This window comes from Arvicanthis niloticus, chromosome 5 (genome assembly GCF_011762505.2).
Source record: "Arvicanthis niloticus isolate mArvNil1 chromosome 5, mArvNil1.pat.X, whole genome shotgun sequence".
NCBI classification, from domain to species: domain Eukaryota; kingdom Metazoa; phylum Chordata; class Mammalia; order Rodentia; family Muridae; genus Arvicanthis; species Arvicanthis niloticus.
This window is the reverse complement of record NC_047662.1, coordinates 12749169-12768658: the sequence shown is the minus strand read 5'-3', so window position 1 is coordinate 12768658 and position 19490 is coordinate 12749169. Positions and strand designations below refer to the sequence as shown.

At 50.3% G+C, this 19490-nt stretch overlaps 1 protein-coding gene across 8 annotated transcripts in view; it reads right to left on the bottom strand.

Annotated features, from left to right (window-relative positions):
- Kazn (kazrin, periplakin interacting protein) overlaps positions 1 to 19490 on the bottom strand; it is a 977884-nt gene that overhangs the window by 27068 nt on the left and 931326 nt on the right. For 5 of the 8 annotated variants that reach the window (XM_034502894.2, XM_076933795.1, XM_076933794.1 and 2 more), the window contains 4 exons: positions 19172 to 19361; positions 15515 to 15645; positions 12023 to 12073; positions 10403 to 10526 (listed from right to left, as the gene is read on the bottom strand). In XM_034502894.2, coding sequence (XP_034358785.2) covers positions 10403 to 10526; positions 12023 to 12073; positions 15515 to 15645; positions 19172 to 19361 — 496 coding nt within the window. Of the gene's footprint in view, positions 1 to 7946; positions 10527 to 12022; positions 12074 to 15514; positions 15646 to 19171; positions 19362 to 19490 lie in introns of those variants that run through there. The other 3 variants (XR_013110333.1, XM_034502893.2, XM_076933798.1) reach the window with 3 other exon arrangements.

Sequence of the window (19490 nt, the reverse complement as noted above, 5' to 3'; positions counted from 1 at the left end):
GGATGCCCTAGAGGGTAAGAGACCCAGACACTGGTAGGATGGAATTGCCGACGACTCCTAGGCCCTATATAACAGATGCAAAGCCTCCTACAGCTGGGACAGAAGGCAGCAGGATGAGAAATGCATCCCCGATCCCAGCCTCTTAGCTAATTGCCGGGGATCCTTGTGTCTCTGTGAGCATGGCTCAGAATGCGCACACTACACCCATAGTTGCCTAACCTGGCACCTGGCTCTTTTTGTCTTTTGTTTGTTTTTAAGAGTCAGGGTCGCCGTGCGGTGGTGGCGCACGCCTTTAATCCCAGCACTTGGGAGGCAGAGGCAGGCGGATTTCTGAGTTCGAGGCCAGCCTGGTCTACAGAGTGAGTTCCAGGTCAGCCAGGGCTACATAGAGAAACCCTGTCTCGAAAAACCAAAAAAAAAAAAAAAAAAAGAGTCAGGGTCTTCCTGTAGCGCAGGCTGGTCTCAAATTCACTAGGTAGGTAGCTGAGGACGACCTTGAACTCCCGATCTTGCCTCCCCTTCCTAAATTCTGGGATTACTGGTGTATGTCACCACACTCAGTCTTGGGGGCTGATGAGGATTTAGCTGAGGGTTTCACCAATGCCAGGCAGGCATGCCGCCAGTGGCGATACAACTCCAGATCTGTTTTGCCTGTTGGTCCTGGAGTTACAGGCATGCGCTACTGTGCCTGGTTTTTCACCTCACGTTTTAAGTGCACTGGTCCAGCAGACACGGATCTCAGGGGCTTCCATGTCTAGGCAGTGCTAGGACGAGTATGCTCAGACCTCCTTAAAGAGCCCCTGAATCAGCACCTCGCAGCACAGACTACTGGACCAGAAGGTGTCAGATGACATCATATGCCCCACTGATTCTCAGAGTTACGACCCACATAGCTGGATTAAAGACCTGGTTCTGGGTTTAGCTAAACCTGGGAGGCACTGAATGGGAGAATGTAAGGTATTCTTCTGGGTTGCCGAGACTCTTAGGGCCTTCATGAATGAATACACTCTGTTAAAATCTACAATACAGTTCCTCGAACTTACTGACTGAGATTTTTCCCCCTCCTGGTGGAATATTACACTGTAGTTTAAGGCATTGGTTTGAGAATGGGAAGCCCTGGGTCTCAGTGCTGGGTTAGACATGAGTACTTTTTTTGGCTACAGGCAAGTCCCTCCCATCCGTTATTACAGGAGGGGCAGTGCAGAGGCTACCGAGAGCCCTCCAGCCCAGTACTCTTGTCTCCTATACCTGGGCTGGTTTGGTAGCTGGAGCAACCGCTGTACTTAGCTGACCCTGACTTGTGCAAGGGGGAGACCCTCACCTGTGCAAGGAGGCATCCTGCCTACCTGATGGCCGGTGACCAAGGTCATCTCTGTCTGGGCTGAACCTGCTGTGTGGACATCCTTCCTGCAGGAGTCTTGAACCTCTATCTTATTCTCCCCGTTGTACAGCTGGAGAAACTGAGGCCCCACAAGTTAAATACCTTGTAGAAAATTACTCGGTAGTGAGAATGGTGACCGAGTTCAGACCTAGAACCGGCATTCTTAATTCTACCTTGTCTGCCAGCAAAAGACAACCATAAACTGTGAAAGGGTTAACCCGGGAGCAGGGTTGCTAAAAGCAGTTTTGCTGTGGTTCACAGCTTTGAAGGGAGGGTCTCTGGCCTCACCTTGCAGGCTTTCCAAAGCCCCTACCTCCATTTCCGTATTTCCCGGGTAAAGGAAGGGCATATACCATCTGTCAGGTGGGGAGAAGGGCTGTGGGGAGTGGTCCTCCGTGGAGCCTGCATTGTTTTCCTACCCTGCAATGGGCCTGTAGGCCCCACCCAAGAGATGCCAGGAGTACCCATCCAAGCCTATGCACTGTCTTAATGCTACAGAGCCTTCAGCCAAATGATGTCAGATGTCAAGGCTCAGGAAGCCAGAACTTGGGATCAAGCAGCAATGTGTGGACCATGGTGAAGGCCCAGAGTAGGTTGCAGACAAAGCCGTATGTAAACCCAGTCCAGGGGCTTCCAAGATGATGGACCACAGAGGAGTGACTTCTGCCTGGCGTGTCTTTTAAGAAAACCTAAGGCCCAGAGAGGGAAAACAATTTGGTCACGAGTCCAAGATAAAACTGGGAGAGGGGTGTTGTGCATCTGGACTGAGGAAGGTCCAGCCTCCTCAGAAGCCTGAGGCGGGGTGTGGGCAGACAACTTCTGGCTCCTCTGCAGTAAATCCATGGCTTACTGCTACCCCAACCCTCCTACCAAACTGGTGTTTGGTGTTCACAGGCTGGTGTCCATATGATACCACAGCTCCCAGCTAAGCCTACAGGTCTACCTGATGCTCAAAACAAACATGGGTGGGCCAAAGAGAAGGGGTTGGCCACAGTGGATGGCAAGATTAGAACTCCTGTCTTACACCCCCTGCCTCCTGGCTGAACATGTCTAGCCACATCAGGGGACTTCTTTGTGACTGTGCTGCAGGCTTCTGAGGCTGGCAGCGGACACATTGTTCTAGCTGGTTGGCTCTGCTCAGCAGGGGCCCTCAGGGCTCCTAGAGGAGTTTTGTTTGAGTAACCTGGGCTCCAGTTTGCTTGTGGTTTCTCAGCCTTCCCTGTGCTGACCCTGTCAGCTCTGCAGGACATTTACACAGGCATGTTGCTGCCTCTTCAGCCTCCACCCTGGAACCAGCGCTCAACCTGTGCTGGAAAGCATGCCCAGTATGGGTCTAAAATCCTGGGGTCTCAACCCCAGGCCTTCCAATTCAGCAGGGTAATGGGATGAGGTCAGGGAACCTGTGCCCTGGAACCAACTACTGGTCTACCTGTGTTCCCCAAACTTCTACCTTTTCTGTTTCCCTCACTTATCATGTCATGGGACCTCGACACAGAAGTCTGGTGTATAAGCCCCCAGCTCTGGCTGAAGGCAGTTTACTGCCCAGCCTGCTAATCATTCAGCAGCTATAAGAGCCCTTTAATAGATCTCCGAGGACCCTCTTCTCCCCCCTCCCCCCAGGCTTCTCTGGAACACAATTTACAAACTTTCTATTCATGACTTATTTTCTTTGGGTCAAGAGACTGACCCACAGAGATGACATTCTCGGTGCTTGGTCTTACCCTCCTAGTGTGGCTTTCTGGATATTTATTTATTTATTTATTTTGGTTTTCTGTTCATTGACTGGCCCTAGTGGGGTCCTTGATGTCAGGAGTTCACCTGAAACCACATAGCAATGCCACCCAGAGGAGACTCTTGGCATCCAGACAAGGTTGTCTCTTCCTAGCTCCGTGACTCTAGGCAAGAACTTAGCCTCTCTGTGCATTGGTTAGCCTGTATTTGTTTCTCTTGGGGAGTTCCTGGAAGAAAGAGGGGAGGGGACAGAACTCATAGTGAGCAAGAGAGAGAGAGACCTCACTGCTAGACCAGGCTAGCCATGGCTACTGGCACACATCTGCTAGACCAGGCTAGCCATGGCTGCTACCACACATGTCCTTATAAAAGCCATACCTTGGTGACCCCGAGTTTCTGTTTCAAGGACATAGCCTTGGGTAGTGACTGTTTCCCTGGGTACACATCTCTGCATGATAGCCATGAGCAAAGTCTCTGTCAGTGTGGGAGAGGAGGCAGGATGCTGCTGGGACTGGTGACTTCACGGCCAAAGTCTAAGCCTCCCTACTGCAGAGCAGAAGAGCAGAAGAGTGGATGTTTCTTCATTGTAACTCGAGATGAACGTGCACTTGGGATTGGCAGCTGGAGGGACTCGAGTTCCCACACCCCATGCATGCCTTTGGCGTGCCCCCAGGAACCAGCGTTGGGTTAGTTGTTTCAGACGGTAGACCCATTACAAGTCAGGAAGCACAAACCATGGTCTTTAAAAGAGTTGGGCTTCACCTCTGAACTTGTAAGAAGGAGCGAGGTATGCACTGTACAGCCAAGCTTACTGAGGCTCAAGGACCACATACCTCACTTAAAATCAGGGATGAAGGCAGAGCTGGAAGTTAAGACTCAGAAGTTAAGACGTGGGCTCTCTTGTTTTTGCTCTTGCCTTTTGCTCCTCATTCCCTTCCCCCCTCTCTCTCCACAGCTCATGGCTGCGCTCTCTCTCTCTCTCTCTCTCTCTCTCTCTCTCTCTCTCTCTCTCCATCGCTCCCCCCTCTCTCTGCCTTTCTTTGCCTCTACTACCTTCTTAACTTCCCTCCCCATGCCCTGAATAGACTCTATTCTATACTTAAAAAAAAAAAAAAAAAAAAAAAAAAAAAAAAAGACCCAGACATGGCCTGGGACCTACTGGAAACTGCAAGGGTCCTTGCAGTGGGACAATGGCTTCCCAAAGACCCATCTGTCACATGTGCTTGGGGGACTGCATACAATTTGCTTCCCTAATACCATGGTCCTCAACTGCTGCTTCCTAGTGACATTCTCCACCTCCTGGTGATGCATTAGGAAGCAACTAGGGAGTTCCTCAAACCAAAATTCACTAGAAAAGACTTCATCCTGATGTCTCTACCACCTCCACTACTCTCTCTCTCTCTCTCTCTCTCTCTCTCTCTCTCTCTCTCTCTCTCTCTCTCTCTCTGTGTGTGTGTGTGTGGCTGCATGCATGTGTGTTAGATAGGGTCTAGTGCATCCCAGGCTGGCCTCAGCTTCTTATACAGCCAAGGGTGACCCTGGTCTTCTGAGCCTCTGCCTTCATATCCCATGTGTTGTTATCTGGTGGTACTTGAGATAGACACCGTGCTAGGCAGGTAGTCTATTAGACCCCTGAACCATATCCCAGAGCTCTGATCCTGCTTCTCAAACACTAATTCTCTGGGGACCTTGTTCTCTGGGATACAGCTGTGTACAGCCGTGGAGAACCCAGGCTAATACCTCACAGCTGCTTATTCAAGCATCTTCCCTGATCTGGGCCTCAGGACACCACCATGCAAGGGCTGAGGAGGCCATTACCAAATCCCACGGGCCATCACAGAGGCAGACACCCCCCTCAATTTGCTGTGGTACGTGCCATGACTTGGATACCTAAAGACCATCTACCATACCGATACTTTTTTTATTGTTGTTGTTTCTGAAACAGGGTTTCTCTATGTAGTCCTAGCTGTCCTGGAACTTTCTCTATAGACAAGGCCAGCCTCGAACTCAGAGATCTGTCTCTGTGCTGGAATTAAAGGTGTGAGCCACTACCAGCCAGCCAGTGAGGTTCTTTCTGTGCTCACAAGGAACTATTTTATAGCGCACATTTCTGTAGCCGTCCTTTATCAGGTTGGGGTGGAAGGACCCCAGGAGGTCCAAGTTGAAAGAGCTCAAGAGTCATTTGTCATAACAGAGAGGGATGTGGGGTAACAGGGAGTCTCTGTGAGGTCTCTTTAATTAAAATGTAAGTTTAAGGTGTTCAAAAACCATATTGTTTGAAAGCCAGACCTGATGGTGTCAGCTTGTGATGCCAGCTACCAGAAAGTATGAGGCAGGAGAATTTCAAGTATAAGACCAGCCTAGGCAACTTACTGAGTCCTGTCTCACCCCCCCCCCAAAGACCCAACAACACAACAACAACAAAAACAACAACAAAGAGTCCTGGGGAATATTTGGTGGTACAGCACATGTCTAACACGCGTGAGCACCATCTTCAATCTCTCATACTGCCCTCTATTTCCAAAGACCAAGATTTTACAGTGTCGCCAGCCCTCGCCTGGGTTCCCAGAGCACAGATGAAGCCAGAACAGGGGGCTAGTGCCACAGTGTTGAGGGGGGCATCCTTGGGCCACTTGCTGATGCATCCGTTAGTGTTGGGGTACCAGATGGCTTGCCCTGCTGGAGAGGAGCTGGCTCTCAAGTCCATAGGTCAGGTATGACAGGATTGGGCTTGGCCAACAGGACAAAGGCAGGTGATACTGGTGCCCTTCTGGTCAGGAGGAAGGATGCTGAGCCTGCTCTGAACCCCAGCCTGCTTCTGCTGTGTAGTCTGGGCATATTTCTTTGGGGGTAGGACTTTCGGGCACACGAAATAAAGCTGATGGGAAGATTGCGATAAACAGTAAAGTAGTACCAGGCTGGGTCAGAGGACATTGTGTGAGCCAGTGGGGTGGGGTCTTCAGGCCAGGTCCTCTGAGCAGGAAGGCACCGCAGCGCGCAGACATGCCTATAGAGCCTGACCCCACCCAGTTTAACCAGACTCCCCTGGCTCAAAGCCCTGGGTTCCATGCCCAATACCACACAATTCAGGCATAATAGTGCATACCTACAATTCCCACACTCGCAGATGTGACTTAGCCTCAGATTCCTCATGGGTAACACAGGCTGTGGGTTATAACAGAGTTAATATGTGGTGAGCACACAGCGTGGAGCCTGGCCCATGGCAAATACGTAATGAATGTTAGATATTATTGCTGTTACTGTTACTTGTTACACGGGCCGAAGCCTGGTAGTATGATTGGGAAAGCATGCAGAAAGGCTACCGAGGATGACCCTGGAGGCTGAGTACTGCACAAGCCAGGCTATCAGTCACCCGTTAGCCCAGGACCTCAGTACCTTCCCAAGAAACAGCATACAACCTGCACAGTAGGAACATCCGCTTCGGATGCTCTGGGTGACTCCACTCCAGTGTCGGACTAACAGGTGCCATTTGGAGGGTACTCTTTCATTAAGGAGGTGCTGGTGGGGGCAGTGTAGTTCAGTGGTTGGGTGTTTCCCTAGCGTGAATGAACAAAGCTCTAGGTTCTACCCCCACCACCACTCTAGTTCTGCCGTTGACAAGAGAAAAGCACAACTCAGTGTAGCCCGACTCTTAAGTGGTAGAGCTGTACAAGGGCCAGCTTGGACTTTGACCAAAGCATGCTTTTCTGAGCATGAATCTTCCCCATGTTTTTTAATTTTTTTAATTTTTTTTTTTTAAAAACCAGTGTGGAGAGGCCAGGCTAGTTCTGGAATAGCAAATAAACTTCATCCTTACAAGTCTGACAAATACTTGAGGCTTTGGAAAATGAGAGGTCCGAGGTTACTCCTGGATGGGTAGGGTGGAGTCTGATTGATTAGTAATGTCTGCATGAGGCCAGGCACAGACTACTGCGTCTCAGGTATGAACATGCCCGCCTTGCGGTAGATTCTCAATCCTGGCTGCTGGCTACCGGAGAGATAAAAGCCTTTGACTCTAGGGAGTGCTAACACTGGCAGTTTCCCCTCTAAAGGCATGGACACTGAGAACTCTGATGGCCAAAATTCCTTACTGTCCTTAGCATCCTGGCCCCTGTGACTTCATTGATCTTGGAGCATGGTGTGTCTTTGTCTATGCTGTCTGCCACCAAGCTAGAAAAGGCATTCAAATGCATTCTCCCATGAGTCTCGTTTCTGGGATCAAAACAGAAACTGAGGCCACTGGTTACAACCAGTGACGTTTCCTGATTGGCTCTTCCCAGGACTTAGGAGGAAACCAGAGTTTTGCCCCCCCCCCCCCGCCCCTGGGGCGGGGGTGATTTTGTGAAACTGAGAAAAAAAAGCCTAGTCTGTTCTGCCCTAGACCCTGATGTCTCTTTTAAACCACTGGCTGCCTGAGGACTCAAGACACGGAGGTCTGCTGAGGCCTGAGGAAAATCACAGCCATGGACAGCTCTGATCTCTGGACAGAGTATGAGGGGAGGGAAGGGAGGCCGTGAAAGCTGAGGGAGGGCCTCTGAGCTCCAGGGAGTGGGGGATCCTGGGCCGGGAGGTGCTGTTTTACAATGTGGGCAGCTCCAGATGCTGATTGCGCCTCCAAATTAGGAGAGGTGACCCAGGCAAGATGTTCTGGGAGTCCACCTGGCTTGAGGTGACTTAGCATCTAACCAGCTTCCAATCAGCTTTCCCTGGTCCCTCCTGTCACCCAGCCTAGGAATCTCATAACGTGGTGTTCATGCAAGGTGTGTCTCCTGGTGAGACACGGCTTGCCCTTGGAGGCAACGTAGAAGCAATCAAATCACATAGAATTCCGTCATATTTTAAAATAAGCTTTATTTAGACTTTTTTTTTAATATTTTATATTTTGCATCCATGCCTTCGAGAAACCTCCCCCATGGGAAAAGGTCATTTTCATCTAGAGTTACCCATAACTCAGTCCCTATTTGATGTGGTTCTGTCAAATTAAATCATCCTTCGTAACTCATAGGATGATCTCCTAATTTCCAAAAAAAAAAAAAAAAAACCAAAAAAAACCCAAAAAAAAAAAAAAAAAAACAAAACAAAACAAAAAACCTGAAATGAAAAAGAATGACTAAGTCATTACCAGGAGAGGCTGCAATCTTATTTTCTTTTAAGTAAAAGGAAGGCAGAGGGAAGGTGAAGAACCATAAAAAGAAAATAAAATAAAAGCTAAAAATTCAGTGGGGGGGTAGTGTTTTCTAAGACCCCCCCTTCTGATACCAGCTCTGGCCTCTCTCCCTCATCACCAGGCTGAGCTGATCAGTTAAACTGAAAGGGTTGTGTACACCAGGGGTGGGGGGGGTGGGGGAGGGGAGGGCTCATTATATGTCCCTGCCTGCTCTCTCTTGACTCTGGGGCCAGTTTGGGAGGGAAGAGGTGACCTGGTGGGGGCTTTTTGGCTTGTTTTTAGAGACTTTGGACACAAGATCCTATATATTCCAGATGATCTATCCAGCTTTGAAAAATCTCCTTTCAGGAGTTGAGAATGTTTCCATTAGCGTTAGTGGGAGCACCGCAGTGGCCATGAGGGGTGTGGGTGAGTGGTTAGTGGTTTAAGATCAGTTAAAAGGAGATGGGGAGGGTGAGAAAGAGGAAACTGAGTTCCCGGTGGGGGTGGGTAGTACTGGCTTGAATGGGTTCTCCATGCCTGGTGAAGCCCCATGGGGGACACTGCTGCCCCGCAAACAGGCACAGGCACCTGCCAGCCCTCTTGGGCTTAGTCTGATTGAGCTGTTGATTTAATCGAAGGACAGGGCTCCGGGGATCATGGGAAAGTCCACACGTGGCCAAAGCAGCCAACTGGACATAGATGGCAGAGGGATCACAAACTAGATACTGTCTCCAATAGCCCTTCCCAGAAGGTGGGCATCCTTTCTTTGTTGACACTGGCCTAGCCTATGTTCTGAATAACTAAGGATGGCGAGGCATTGTGTGTGCCACAGGAGGCCTCTTACCCACTGACTCAAGCCCAGATGTCTGGTCAGACCCTGTGGATGTGCCCCAGGCTGTCCCTCCCTTGACTCAATCACCATGGTTCCAAAGACAGGCCCGAGAGAAGGATAGTGTGACTGTCAGTTCTCTGTTCACTGAAGTCACAATCTGTACGTCAGATAAATAAATATATATATATTAAGAGAGAATACATATAGAGAGAAAGGCCAGAGCAGAAGGTGGGAGTCCACTCATGCAGGGACAGCAGCAGGGAGAGACAGAAAAGAGAAAAAAGAATAAGCAAGCTGGTCATCTGAGGTCCCCAGCTATAGCCACCTGAATTCTACCTTGCACAGTGTCTGCAGCGGCATGAACACAGAATAGACAAGTGAGCAGAAACGCCCGCCTCCCGCCCACCCCGTGGAAAAATATACATTCCAATATTTACGTAATAATTTAGATAGAATACGTTTTCTGCATTTGTGCAAATAAATTAAATGCAACAGTTTTCTTTCTCTCTTTTGGTTCCATAAAGAAAGAAACAGCAACACAATTTAAAAACAGGCAGGCCATTAAAAAGAGCCCATATGACCCCCTTTATAAACACTGTAGCCCAGCCAAGAAGTCTCGGATGTGCTCAGAAGTCTGCAGAGTGACCTTACCCTGACGACGACGATGGTAGGGTGCTTTTGTGGTTAAAGTGACTCGGGCACACCCCGAGAACAGGGTCCGGTCCCATACGTTCACACCGAAGATGGGTCGGGAGGAAGGGACATGAAAAGTAGGCCATGTCCTTGGTGACATGGGCTGCAAAAGTAGCGGCTGGACCAGGGACTTGACAAGCACAAAGTGCACACTACGTTTGTTATTTACAAATACACAGCAGTCCTTCAAGTGTTCAAGTTTCATAAAAAGGAGGAGGGGGGGAGAAAGGGGCAAATTAAAAACAAAAACACAACGGATTAAACAAACAACAAACAAACAAAACCCCCCAAAACATTTAAAAACAAAACAAACGAGAAAAACAAACAAGTGTATCGCTCAGAGACAACAGGGTTGACAGAGTCACACACGGTTTGCGGTATGTACATCGATTACAAAGGTGACGTCGCGGAGGGGGGCAGGGTCACATCTGTGTTTCTGCCTGTTCCAGGCGCTTGGCTACGCGCACCCCACGCATGCTCTGCAACCCCACGCGCACACACACTCTCTCACGCTCCATGGCTCATCCACACACAGACACGCCCGTGGGCAATGGGCGGAGGGCGGTGGGTTATCACCAGTCCGCGTCTTCCTCTATGTAATAATCAGGGGCGGTACCATCAAAGAGGCCCGGGTCGAGGGATTTCCGCTGCTTCCCTCTGGCGAAGACTCGAGAGATGGAGCCAAATCCCATCTTCTCCTTCTTCTTTTTCCGTTTTTGGTCTTCAAGATCCTCTAGTGACTGAGGTCGAAGAAGAAGAAGAGAGGTAAAGTTAGCCTGGTGGGGAGGGTAGCTGTGGGTAAGTCATGGTCAAGAACGCAGTGAGGGATGGAGAATGTAGGTAAGAAGATGGGCTCGGGGCTGGAGTCCCGGAGTCTGTCCCTTCCCCTCTGAGCAAACCTCGGTTAGTTTTAAAGCCTCTCATCGGTAGTAACGGAACCCACTCGGGACTGTCCTGAGCGCATCACTGATGTAAGGTCAAGAAAGATGCTTAGGGTACATCCTGGCTTGATAGCCATGTAGTGGCACAGAGTGTTACTGTCATTGAAGTTCCATTTGACGGCCTAAAGGACCAGTCATGACCCTGACTACTACTCACAAACACTCTGATGCGGGGTGGACAGGATGTGTACAGAGCCTTACTTATCTCGTGGCAGTGCAGAATGGGGCCAGCCTAGGAACCCTGACGATGACCTTGTAACTGGAGATGTGGGGTAGCACCCGCGGGAAGTTTTACAAATGGCCAAGTGCTTACACGTGGTTGGTACTGTCTATAGAAAGGGTAGAACATAAGACTAGACTTGAGGCCCATACAGCACTTTAGAATGTCTTGGAATACAGCCCCTGACTCCAGTCTGGGCTGGAATTCCCTTTCTGTAGGGCCCAGAAATCTGCATTCAAGATGTCTGTAGTCTGGGGCTGGTTAAGAGCAACGACTGCTTGTCTGGAGGACCCAGGTTCAATCCCCAGCACCCACATGGCAGTTCACAACTATGTGCAACTATGGTTCCAGGGGATCTGATACCTTCACACAGACAAACATGCATGCAAAACACCAATGCACATAAAACAAAAATTAAGTTAGTAAAGAATATATATGTATATATGTGTGTATACACACATATGTGTATATATACATATATACATACATACACATACATATATACATACATATATACATATGTATATATACACATATATACATACATACACTCATGTACACACACACACACACACACACACACACACACACACACACACACACATCTGAGGGTCTTTTCTAAATGAACCCTATGCAGATGGTGCACAGCCAGAAAATGTGAAACATCATTATATGACAGACGCTGCCCTCAAGTTCTCCTCTGTGTGCCTTTCTCATACTGGTGATAAAAACTGGTGGACAGACCTACCAGCACCAGGGCTGGAAATGCCCACTGCCTGTGGTTCTGTCTTTGAAGAATGAAGCTAATGATAATTCAGAGACCTAGATGCAAGGGGAAGTGGGCTTACAGGATACAGATGTGTGGCGTGCACAGTAGGCTTACAGGTCAGGCAGAGTGCATGCCAAGTCTGGCTCAGGTGCCAGCACACATGTGACTCAGAGAGGGGGTTCTATTCCTCTCTGTCTTGGCAGTCCAAAATTGGCATTGGGATGATTGACAGTTCAGAGCAACAAGGCTGGGAGAGGTCAAGTTGGGGTGGAGGGGGATCCAGGCACCCAGGGAAGCTATACCCACCTGTACAATAGGGTTGTGCAGGCTCTTCTGAACTGGGCCGGGACTGTCGCCCTATAGCCAAAGGAGAAGAAGATGAAGCAGCAGACACAGGACACACGAGGGTACAGGTGGCCCGTGAGGATGGGGGTTTTCCCTGGAAGGAAACCACCAACTCCCCCAGGGCTGCCCTGCCTCTACATGGTGATCCCACTGGAATGTCCCTCTGGCTTTCCACACAGCTCATTGATGGGGCCTGGGCCTCATCAATCAGGGGACCCGAGGAGCTCTCCCGCCTGGCCTTTCAACCCTTAATCCTTTGAGGCTTAAGTTTCTGCCTTAATTGGTCCATGTGTTCACCTGGAAGGTTGCTTCTGCTGGGTACTTGTTTTACTAAGTAAAGAAATGAACTTTAGTGGAAGAATTAATTCTAAGGGGGGAGGGAGTTGAGATTGGCGATGGACGCGGCAAGCCAAGCCCTGAGTTCTATTCACCAGCATTGAATAGAAAAAAGAAAACAAAATGAAACAAACAAACAAACAAACAAAACCCAAATTAAACAATGGACTCAGCAGACCTGCATGGTCACTAACTTACCGCGAAACCAACACAGCGACTCACTTTGTGGGCCGTCAGAAACTGTTAGTGGGATGTAGGTGTAAGTAGAAGCCCAATGACAAACTCTTAAAGAGCTGATAGCAAGTAGAGTTGGCACTCAAACCCAGGGGGTGTCTGATTTCTCTGTGCTTTTTCTAGGCAGGGCTCCATAGCAAGTGCACAGAGTCCTGAGCCTTAGGGCTGCCATTCACACAAGTCTGGGCCCCTTTCAAATCCTTCGTAGGGAACACCAGATAGCCTGTGGGTAGGTAGGACATTTCCATGGGTCACCAACTATATCCCAGGTGGGTAGGGAGGGAACCCTTAATAGCCTGTGAATGCGTAAAAGTTTTTATCATATCCCTGAATCACAACTGCCCTACATGGGAGCCAACAGCCCGTTGAGATTATAAAAGGCATTACTAGGGTGACTCCTGGTGGTTGTTTCTGGAATTACAAGCTCAATACCTCTGAAGAAATCAAGAGTCATTTGAACCAAGGTGTCTAAAAGGACATCTAATGTCCCTGTATTGAGTCTTCACTTCGGCTCTAATTAGTGGCCAGAGGGTGAGGTATTCTTTAGTCCAGTCTGTGTTGACCTTTTTGGTACCAGGTCAAATCCCTGAGAACAGAGGGCCATTTTCTGGCTCTTTAGTTTACCGATGCACACACCTGTTGAGACAGGGAACAAAATAGATTTGGAGAAATTTAACAAATGGCAGTTCAGCCTGCCATCCAGTCTCAAGGTTTGCAAACAAAACTCAGCCTGCAGACAGCCGAGACGGCTTCTCTGCACAGTACCATCTTTTCTAAATACATACAAGTTGCCTCTGGCAGCAGGTATGGGCTGAGGCTGGCCTGCTTCAAATGCAGTTCTGGTGGCTGGGAGTCCTCCTGTGGGTGGATCTGTCAGGGTATTCCTGTCCCTGAGAGCCTTAGGGTCACCAGGAGATGGTCAGCCTGTCTGTCAAAGGGTGTCGGTCTAAGACTGGAACTCTCCACTACAGTCCTTTCGACTGAATAACGGATGACAGAGACCTTGCTCTCTATGGTCTGTCAGCCTCACACCCTAAACTATGGAGAAGAGAAGACACGTTGCTTCTTCACAGCCTATGGAAAAGAAGGGATCCTAGCCTTGCTACGGGTGCTGTGATGTAATCCCACGGCTACCCAGGCAGGCTGGGATGCCTCTTAGAGATTTTCTGTGTGTGTGTGTGTGTGTGTGTGTGTGTGTGTGTGTGTGTGTGCGCGCGCGCGCACATGTAGATGAGTGTGTGAAGGTGAGTGTGTGTGTTTGTGTGTGTGTGTGTGTGTGTGTAGCCCAGAGGGCAAATTCAGCATCGTTTCTCAGGAAACATTGAGTCAGGGTGAGACAGGGTCTTTCACTGGCCTGAGCTCACAAGGCTGGCGGGCCCGGGAACCCCCAAGGAACCTCCCGACTCCACCTCCTCAGTGCTGGGATTACACGTGCATAGCACTGTGCCTGAATGCAATTTAACGTGGACTCTGAGGACTGGACTTAAGACTTCTTGCTTGCACAGCGATTGCTTTAACTGAGCCGCTTCGCCAGTCCTTGTAATCGTAGCTACTTTGATAATAAGCACTCTTCATGATCACCGTGGATGGGAAAAGGCTTCCCTCACGCATATCCGGGAAAGTTGCTGTTTTTCATAACCTTATGCACTTGCTTATTATGGGTTCTCGTACATAGCACGTCCCTCTCCTGAGTGTCTGTATATTCTGTCGGCTAATAAACAATAGTAACTTGAGTTTCTGAAAATGTGTTCCCAGGCTGGTGAGACGGCTCAGTGGTTAGCACTTGCTACTCTTGCAGAGGACCTGGGTTCAGTCCCTAGCACCCACATGGTGACTCACAACCATCTTGTAACTCCAGTTGCAGGGGAACCTGATGCCCTCTTCTGCCCTCCATGGGCACCAAGCACACAGACGGTGCGTGGACATACACATGCAGGCGAAACACTCATGCACATACGATAAAAATAAGAAAGAAAGGAAGGAAGAAAGAAAAAACAAAAGGCCTTCCTATGGAACTGAAGACACTTCTGTGTGGTGTCTCTGTCATTAGGACATGGCAGGGAAGCCCTTCAGGTTATCAGCTAGGTTGATGGGACAATATTTCAAAGTGGTCCCCACCTCTGACCCGTTGGACGCTAACACGGTTTTCAGCCATCCACTGATGTTTGGGCCACCAGCCTGGGAGCCTGCGGTGGCTTGGCTACGGTTTAAGAGTGTCCTCCAAAGGTCTGTTGTATTAGAAGCCTAGTACTAGGGTGACGATGTGAGACGCAACGGAAACTTTATGACGTCGGGCCCAAGAGGAGTCATTTCTTTTATCGGCTTCCCAGCCTCAGCCATTTTGTTACAGCAAACATACAGTGGGCTCATTCAGAGGCCCCCTGGAGGACTCACGCCTCTTAGCTTCTGGTGCTCAGTACGTCATTAAAAAAAAAAAAAGTTTGACTAAAATAGTCAGACACATTCACAGGACCTCTCTGCAGAGGCCAAACGTGTCCCAAATGACTAGAATCTCAAAATTAAAATACACCAATCTGTTTCATTCCAGGACGAAGGAAGAGGAGTGGGATTCTATAGGGACAGGTGGTTCTGAAGTCAGGCCCAGAGTCTCAGGCAGGGCCCAAGACGGGGTGCACTGGGCGGGGTTCCAGGCTGCGCAGACCCTGCTTGCCCTCCCGGGCACAGGAGGAAACAGGCCTCATTTCTTTCTCTCCCCACATCCACCGCTTCTCGCAAAAGGAAAGAACAGAACGGGAAATGCCTTCGCCACGGCGTTCCCTGGGTGGACGAGAGGAAAGAGTGGGCACATCTTTATCCCACCCCACGGCCCCGCCATTTCTGGACAGGGCCCAAGTGCCCAGGCCCTGCTGCTGCTGGCCTTACGTTGCAGAGGGAGTGTGTCCGGTGTCTTGGGGAGTTGATGTCGCTCGGTGTAGATGACCGGTCGCCTTCAGCAGCGGAAGCATCGGAGATGACGGAGGGCTGTCTTGAGTGGCAGGGGCTCACCCTGACCGCTGGAAAGCAGGGACAGCTGGTTAGTAAGTGACACATGGATGGCTACCTAGTACACCCATTGTATAGATCAAGATGCTGAGTCAGAGGGAAGGTGAGTGTAGTGGCTAGCTCTTCCCTTCTGCACCATAGCCCTGCTTGTTCTAGGGATGGCCGTGGGGAGACCCTCTCCCTTCCTTGTGATCCAGGTTATCTCCTCCTCACTTGGGGAAGTTGAGGGTCTGTGAAGTCTCATCTGAATGGTTCTACACACTATGCAACCATAACCACAGTGGAATATGGCAGAGTCCCAGACAAGAAATCCCTAGGTCACTGTAAGCTCCTTTCTTTCCCCAACATCCTGACGTCTCTAAAACCCAGTCCCAACTCCACCAACTCTCCTAGCCCATGGCAACTGCCACCTGTCCCTGTGAAGACCAGGGTGGCCTCCCTGTCTCCACTCCTTACAATGAAGCCAGAGGCCCAGGCTTTTGGCCACTGTGAGGGTAAACATGTACACCCCTCCTCCTGGCCTCTGAAGCCTGGCGTGCTTTAACCTGTACACCGCATCAGCCAGGGCTAGGCCTTCCGCTGCTTCCGGTGCCGTCTGTACATACGTGTAGAGGTCAAAGGTCGACAGCTATGTTCTCCAATCTCTCTCCACCTTTTAAAATGAACTTTTGTTTATGTGTATGTGCTTGCTTGTGTGCACGTGTACATGTGTGCAGTCCCTGCAGAAGCCAGAAGAGGGCATCAGATCCCCTGGAACTGGAGTCACAGGTTGTGAGCCTCCACGCGGGTGCTGAGAACAGAAACCAGGCTCTCCCACAGAACCTGCGGCTCACTGATTCAGGTAGATGTGCTGGCCGGTAAACCCTGGGGACCCTCCGGTCTTCGTTTCCTGAGAGCTGGAGGATCACAGTGTACACTGCCATGCCTGGTTTCTCACCTTCTTATTGCCAGACTTTATTTACACATGCATTGACTGACAGGCACTGAGGACACCATGGGGTGCACCATGGGGGTCCTTACATGCATTTGTTCAATTCTGGGCTTCCAGTGTCTCGCTCTTTGTAGGTACTTAATATACGGTGCCTATCCCAAAAGCCTCAGCCCAGAACCTACTGGGCACTGCTGCAGATCTCTCCCGTGTTCCAGTGCCAGCACTGCACAGAGGGAGCATTGGTACCTCTGCACCCACTCCTGTGAGCATTCCTGACAGACAGCCCTTTGCCACCAATGACCACGTGGCCCGGTGGGGGAAGCTGCTAGTTGGTGGTTCTGAATCACTTCCGGTCTAGGGAAGTTCTTTTGCAAGCTGTGTGGCCCTGGACAGGTTCCTCACCCTCCCTGAGTCATTAGCTTATTATCCATTATCTGGACCATTAGCTATCTGAACCGTGGAGGTGCCTGTGCTGGTTGGGTTATTTTGTGCCAACTTGATACAAGCTGGAGTCATCTGGGAAAAGGGACCCTCGACCGAGAAGTTGCCCCTTCAGATTACTGTGTAGGGAAGTGTTGAGGGCATTTTCTTGACTGAGGATAGATGTGAAAGCTCACTGTGAAAGCAAGCTGAACAAACCGTGGAGAGCAAGGCAAGCCAGGAAGCAGCATCCCTCCCCGATCTCTGCCTCCAGGTCTCTGCCCCGATTTCCCTTCATGAAGCTGCGAGGAGCCAGGTTGCTTCTGTCATGGCATTTACCACAGCAACATAAAGTAGCCTAGAACATTGCTGGAGACATCTCCTCCACAGAGTGAGACACTGGGAGGAGACAGGTGCTTACTGTGGTGTGTGCAATAGAAAGGGAAGAGAAGCCATGTGACAGATGCCTTCCCAGGGATGGCATGGGGTGGAGGTGGGTGACCCCGTGCGTGTAAATACCTAGTTACAGTAGCACAGAGGAGTGGGGGTGGGGGTGTGAAGAACGATAGCCTGGAAGCTTCTCCGAGAAGCCAAGTTTAATGAAAAGTTCTGAGGTAGCTGCAGGAGCGGCAAGGACAGCAGAGGAGGAAGGGCCCAGATGATGGATTCTGTAGCCTGGGCTAACCCTAATTCAGTGTCAGACCCACCAAGGACGGGGGACCTGCAGTCGCAGGCTGTGACTGGGAGGCACCTACCATTCTGTTAATTCTTAAACTGCCCTGTCTTCAACAGCACCTGTTTCCTGCAGCTGAGGTGGAGCAGAGGCTGGGAAGCCACCTGCACCCCTGGATCTTGGGACTGACCAAGAGGTGGTGGGTGAGAGCTAGGTCTCAACCCTGCCTGGGGATGTGTTGGACTACGTTTTATAAGGTCTTCAGCTCTGACCTGGCTTCAAAGGCGGGCTGGACCTCATAGGGATCCCTGCAAGGGTCAGCAGAGAGCGGCTGCTGTCTGTTTACTGCAGGTGGGCTCTGCGTCTGTTTACAATAGAGGCTCTGAAGCCCTGTGTGTCCCCTGTCAGTGAAGACAGTGCTGTCGGGGAGGGGCAGCTAATATTTACCAAAGGAATTCTGTACACTTTACCTTTCTGACAATCCTGGGAGGGAGGTCTCAGCAAACAGACACATAACACACTGCATTAACAATCCAGCAGCTCTCATACCAAAGGGACAGATGACCTTTGTATCAGGTCGTAGGTCACATCCTTTATACACAGCAGAGCCAGGATGTGACCTCAACAGTGCGAACCTGCACCTGGCCCCTCCCGCTCAGGTTCATCTGCCTTACCCTACACGCTCCATCTATAAGGAGCACAGGCCTTGTGTAATTGTCCGAGGCCGTGTGTAACCAGCTCCACCTGGAGGGCCAGTTTTACTACAGCCCCGAGTGCAGTGGTTCTCACCCCTTTCCTAATGCTGCGACCCTTTAATATAGTTCCTCGTGTTGTCCGTGCACCCAACCACAAAGTTATTTTCCTTGCTATTTCGTAACTGTAACTTTGCTACTGGTATGAATTGAAATGTAAGTTATTTTTGGAGATGTGGGTTTGCCAATGGGGTTGTGGCCCACAGCTTGAGAACCACTAGAGGACTCCCTCCCCCAGGAGGGTCAGGTGGCTCACAGACTCACAATCAGTGATGCACAATACAATGGCAAGGAGACTGGACTGGATTGGATGTACCAGGGATGGTGGGAATGGAGCCAGAAGCTCTGCCAAGTATCTGGAGCAAACAACATTTACACTCTTTCTATGTAACGAACGGCCTGGCTACAGCTGTCAATCAAGGAGCTCAGTACCCTCTCCTGCCAAAGGATCCAATCAGGGCACTGGCTTTCCTAGACACTGTGATTAGTTCAGAGATGGCTATGGGGCCCAAGAGATGGCTATGGATGACCCCTGACCAATGAGGGTCATCTGTTTTACGTCTTAGGCACAGTTGAGCCTCTGGATCCAGCTATGCCTGAAGGCCATCTCTTAGTAGGTTCAGTTAGACTAGTCATCACAGTTTGTCCTGTGCTGCCCCAGGCTGCTGTGATGTGAACAAAGAAGCTGCTTTTCCCACTGAGTCCTGTGGCCTCTTCCTTGACTCCTCCCTTATTGCTGGCCCAGGCCAGGCAGGACTCACCTTGCCGGTCTGCAGGGTGGGGAGGGTGGGAGTGGTAGAGAGTCTGTTGGCTCTGCCGGATGGCAGCAGTCAGTGGGAGGTCAGCCTGCACCACCCATTCCTGGTTGCCATTGAGCACCGTCTCGCCGGGCATGGCGAGTGAATGCCTCTTGGGAACATCCTTGGTCAGTGTGGCTAAGGACTGCTTGGCCTGGAGAAAGAGCAGGAGGTGGAAGAAGACAATGTAACCAAAGGGTTCTCTCATGACGCTGCCTGGCACCTCTTACCACCATGGCAAAAAAGCCAAGGATTCTACTTCCGTACCAGTGAGCCACCAGCA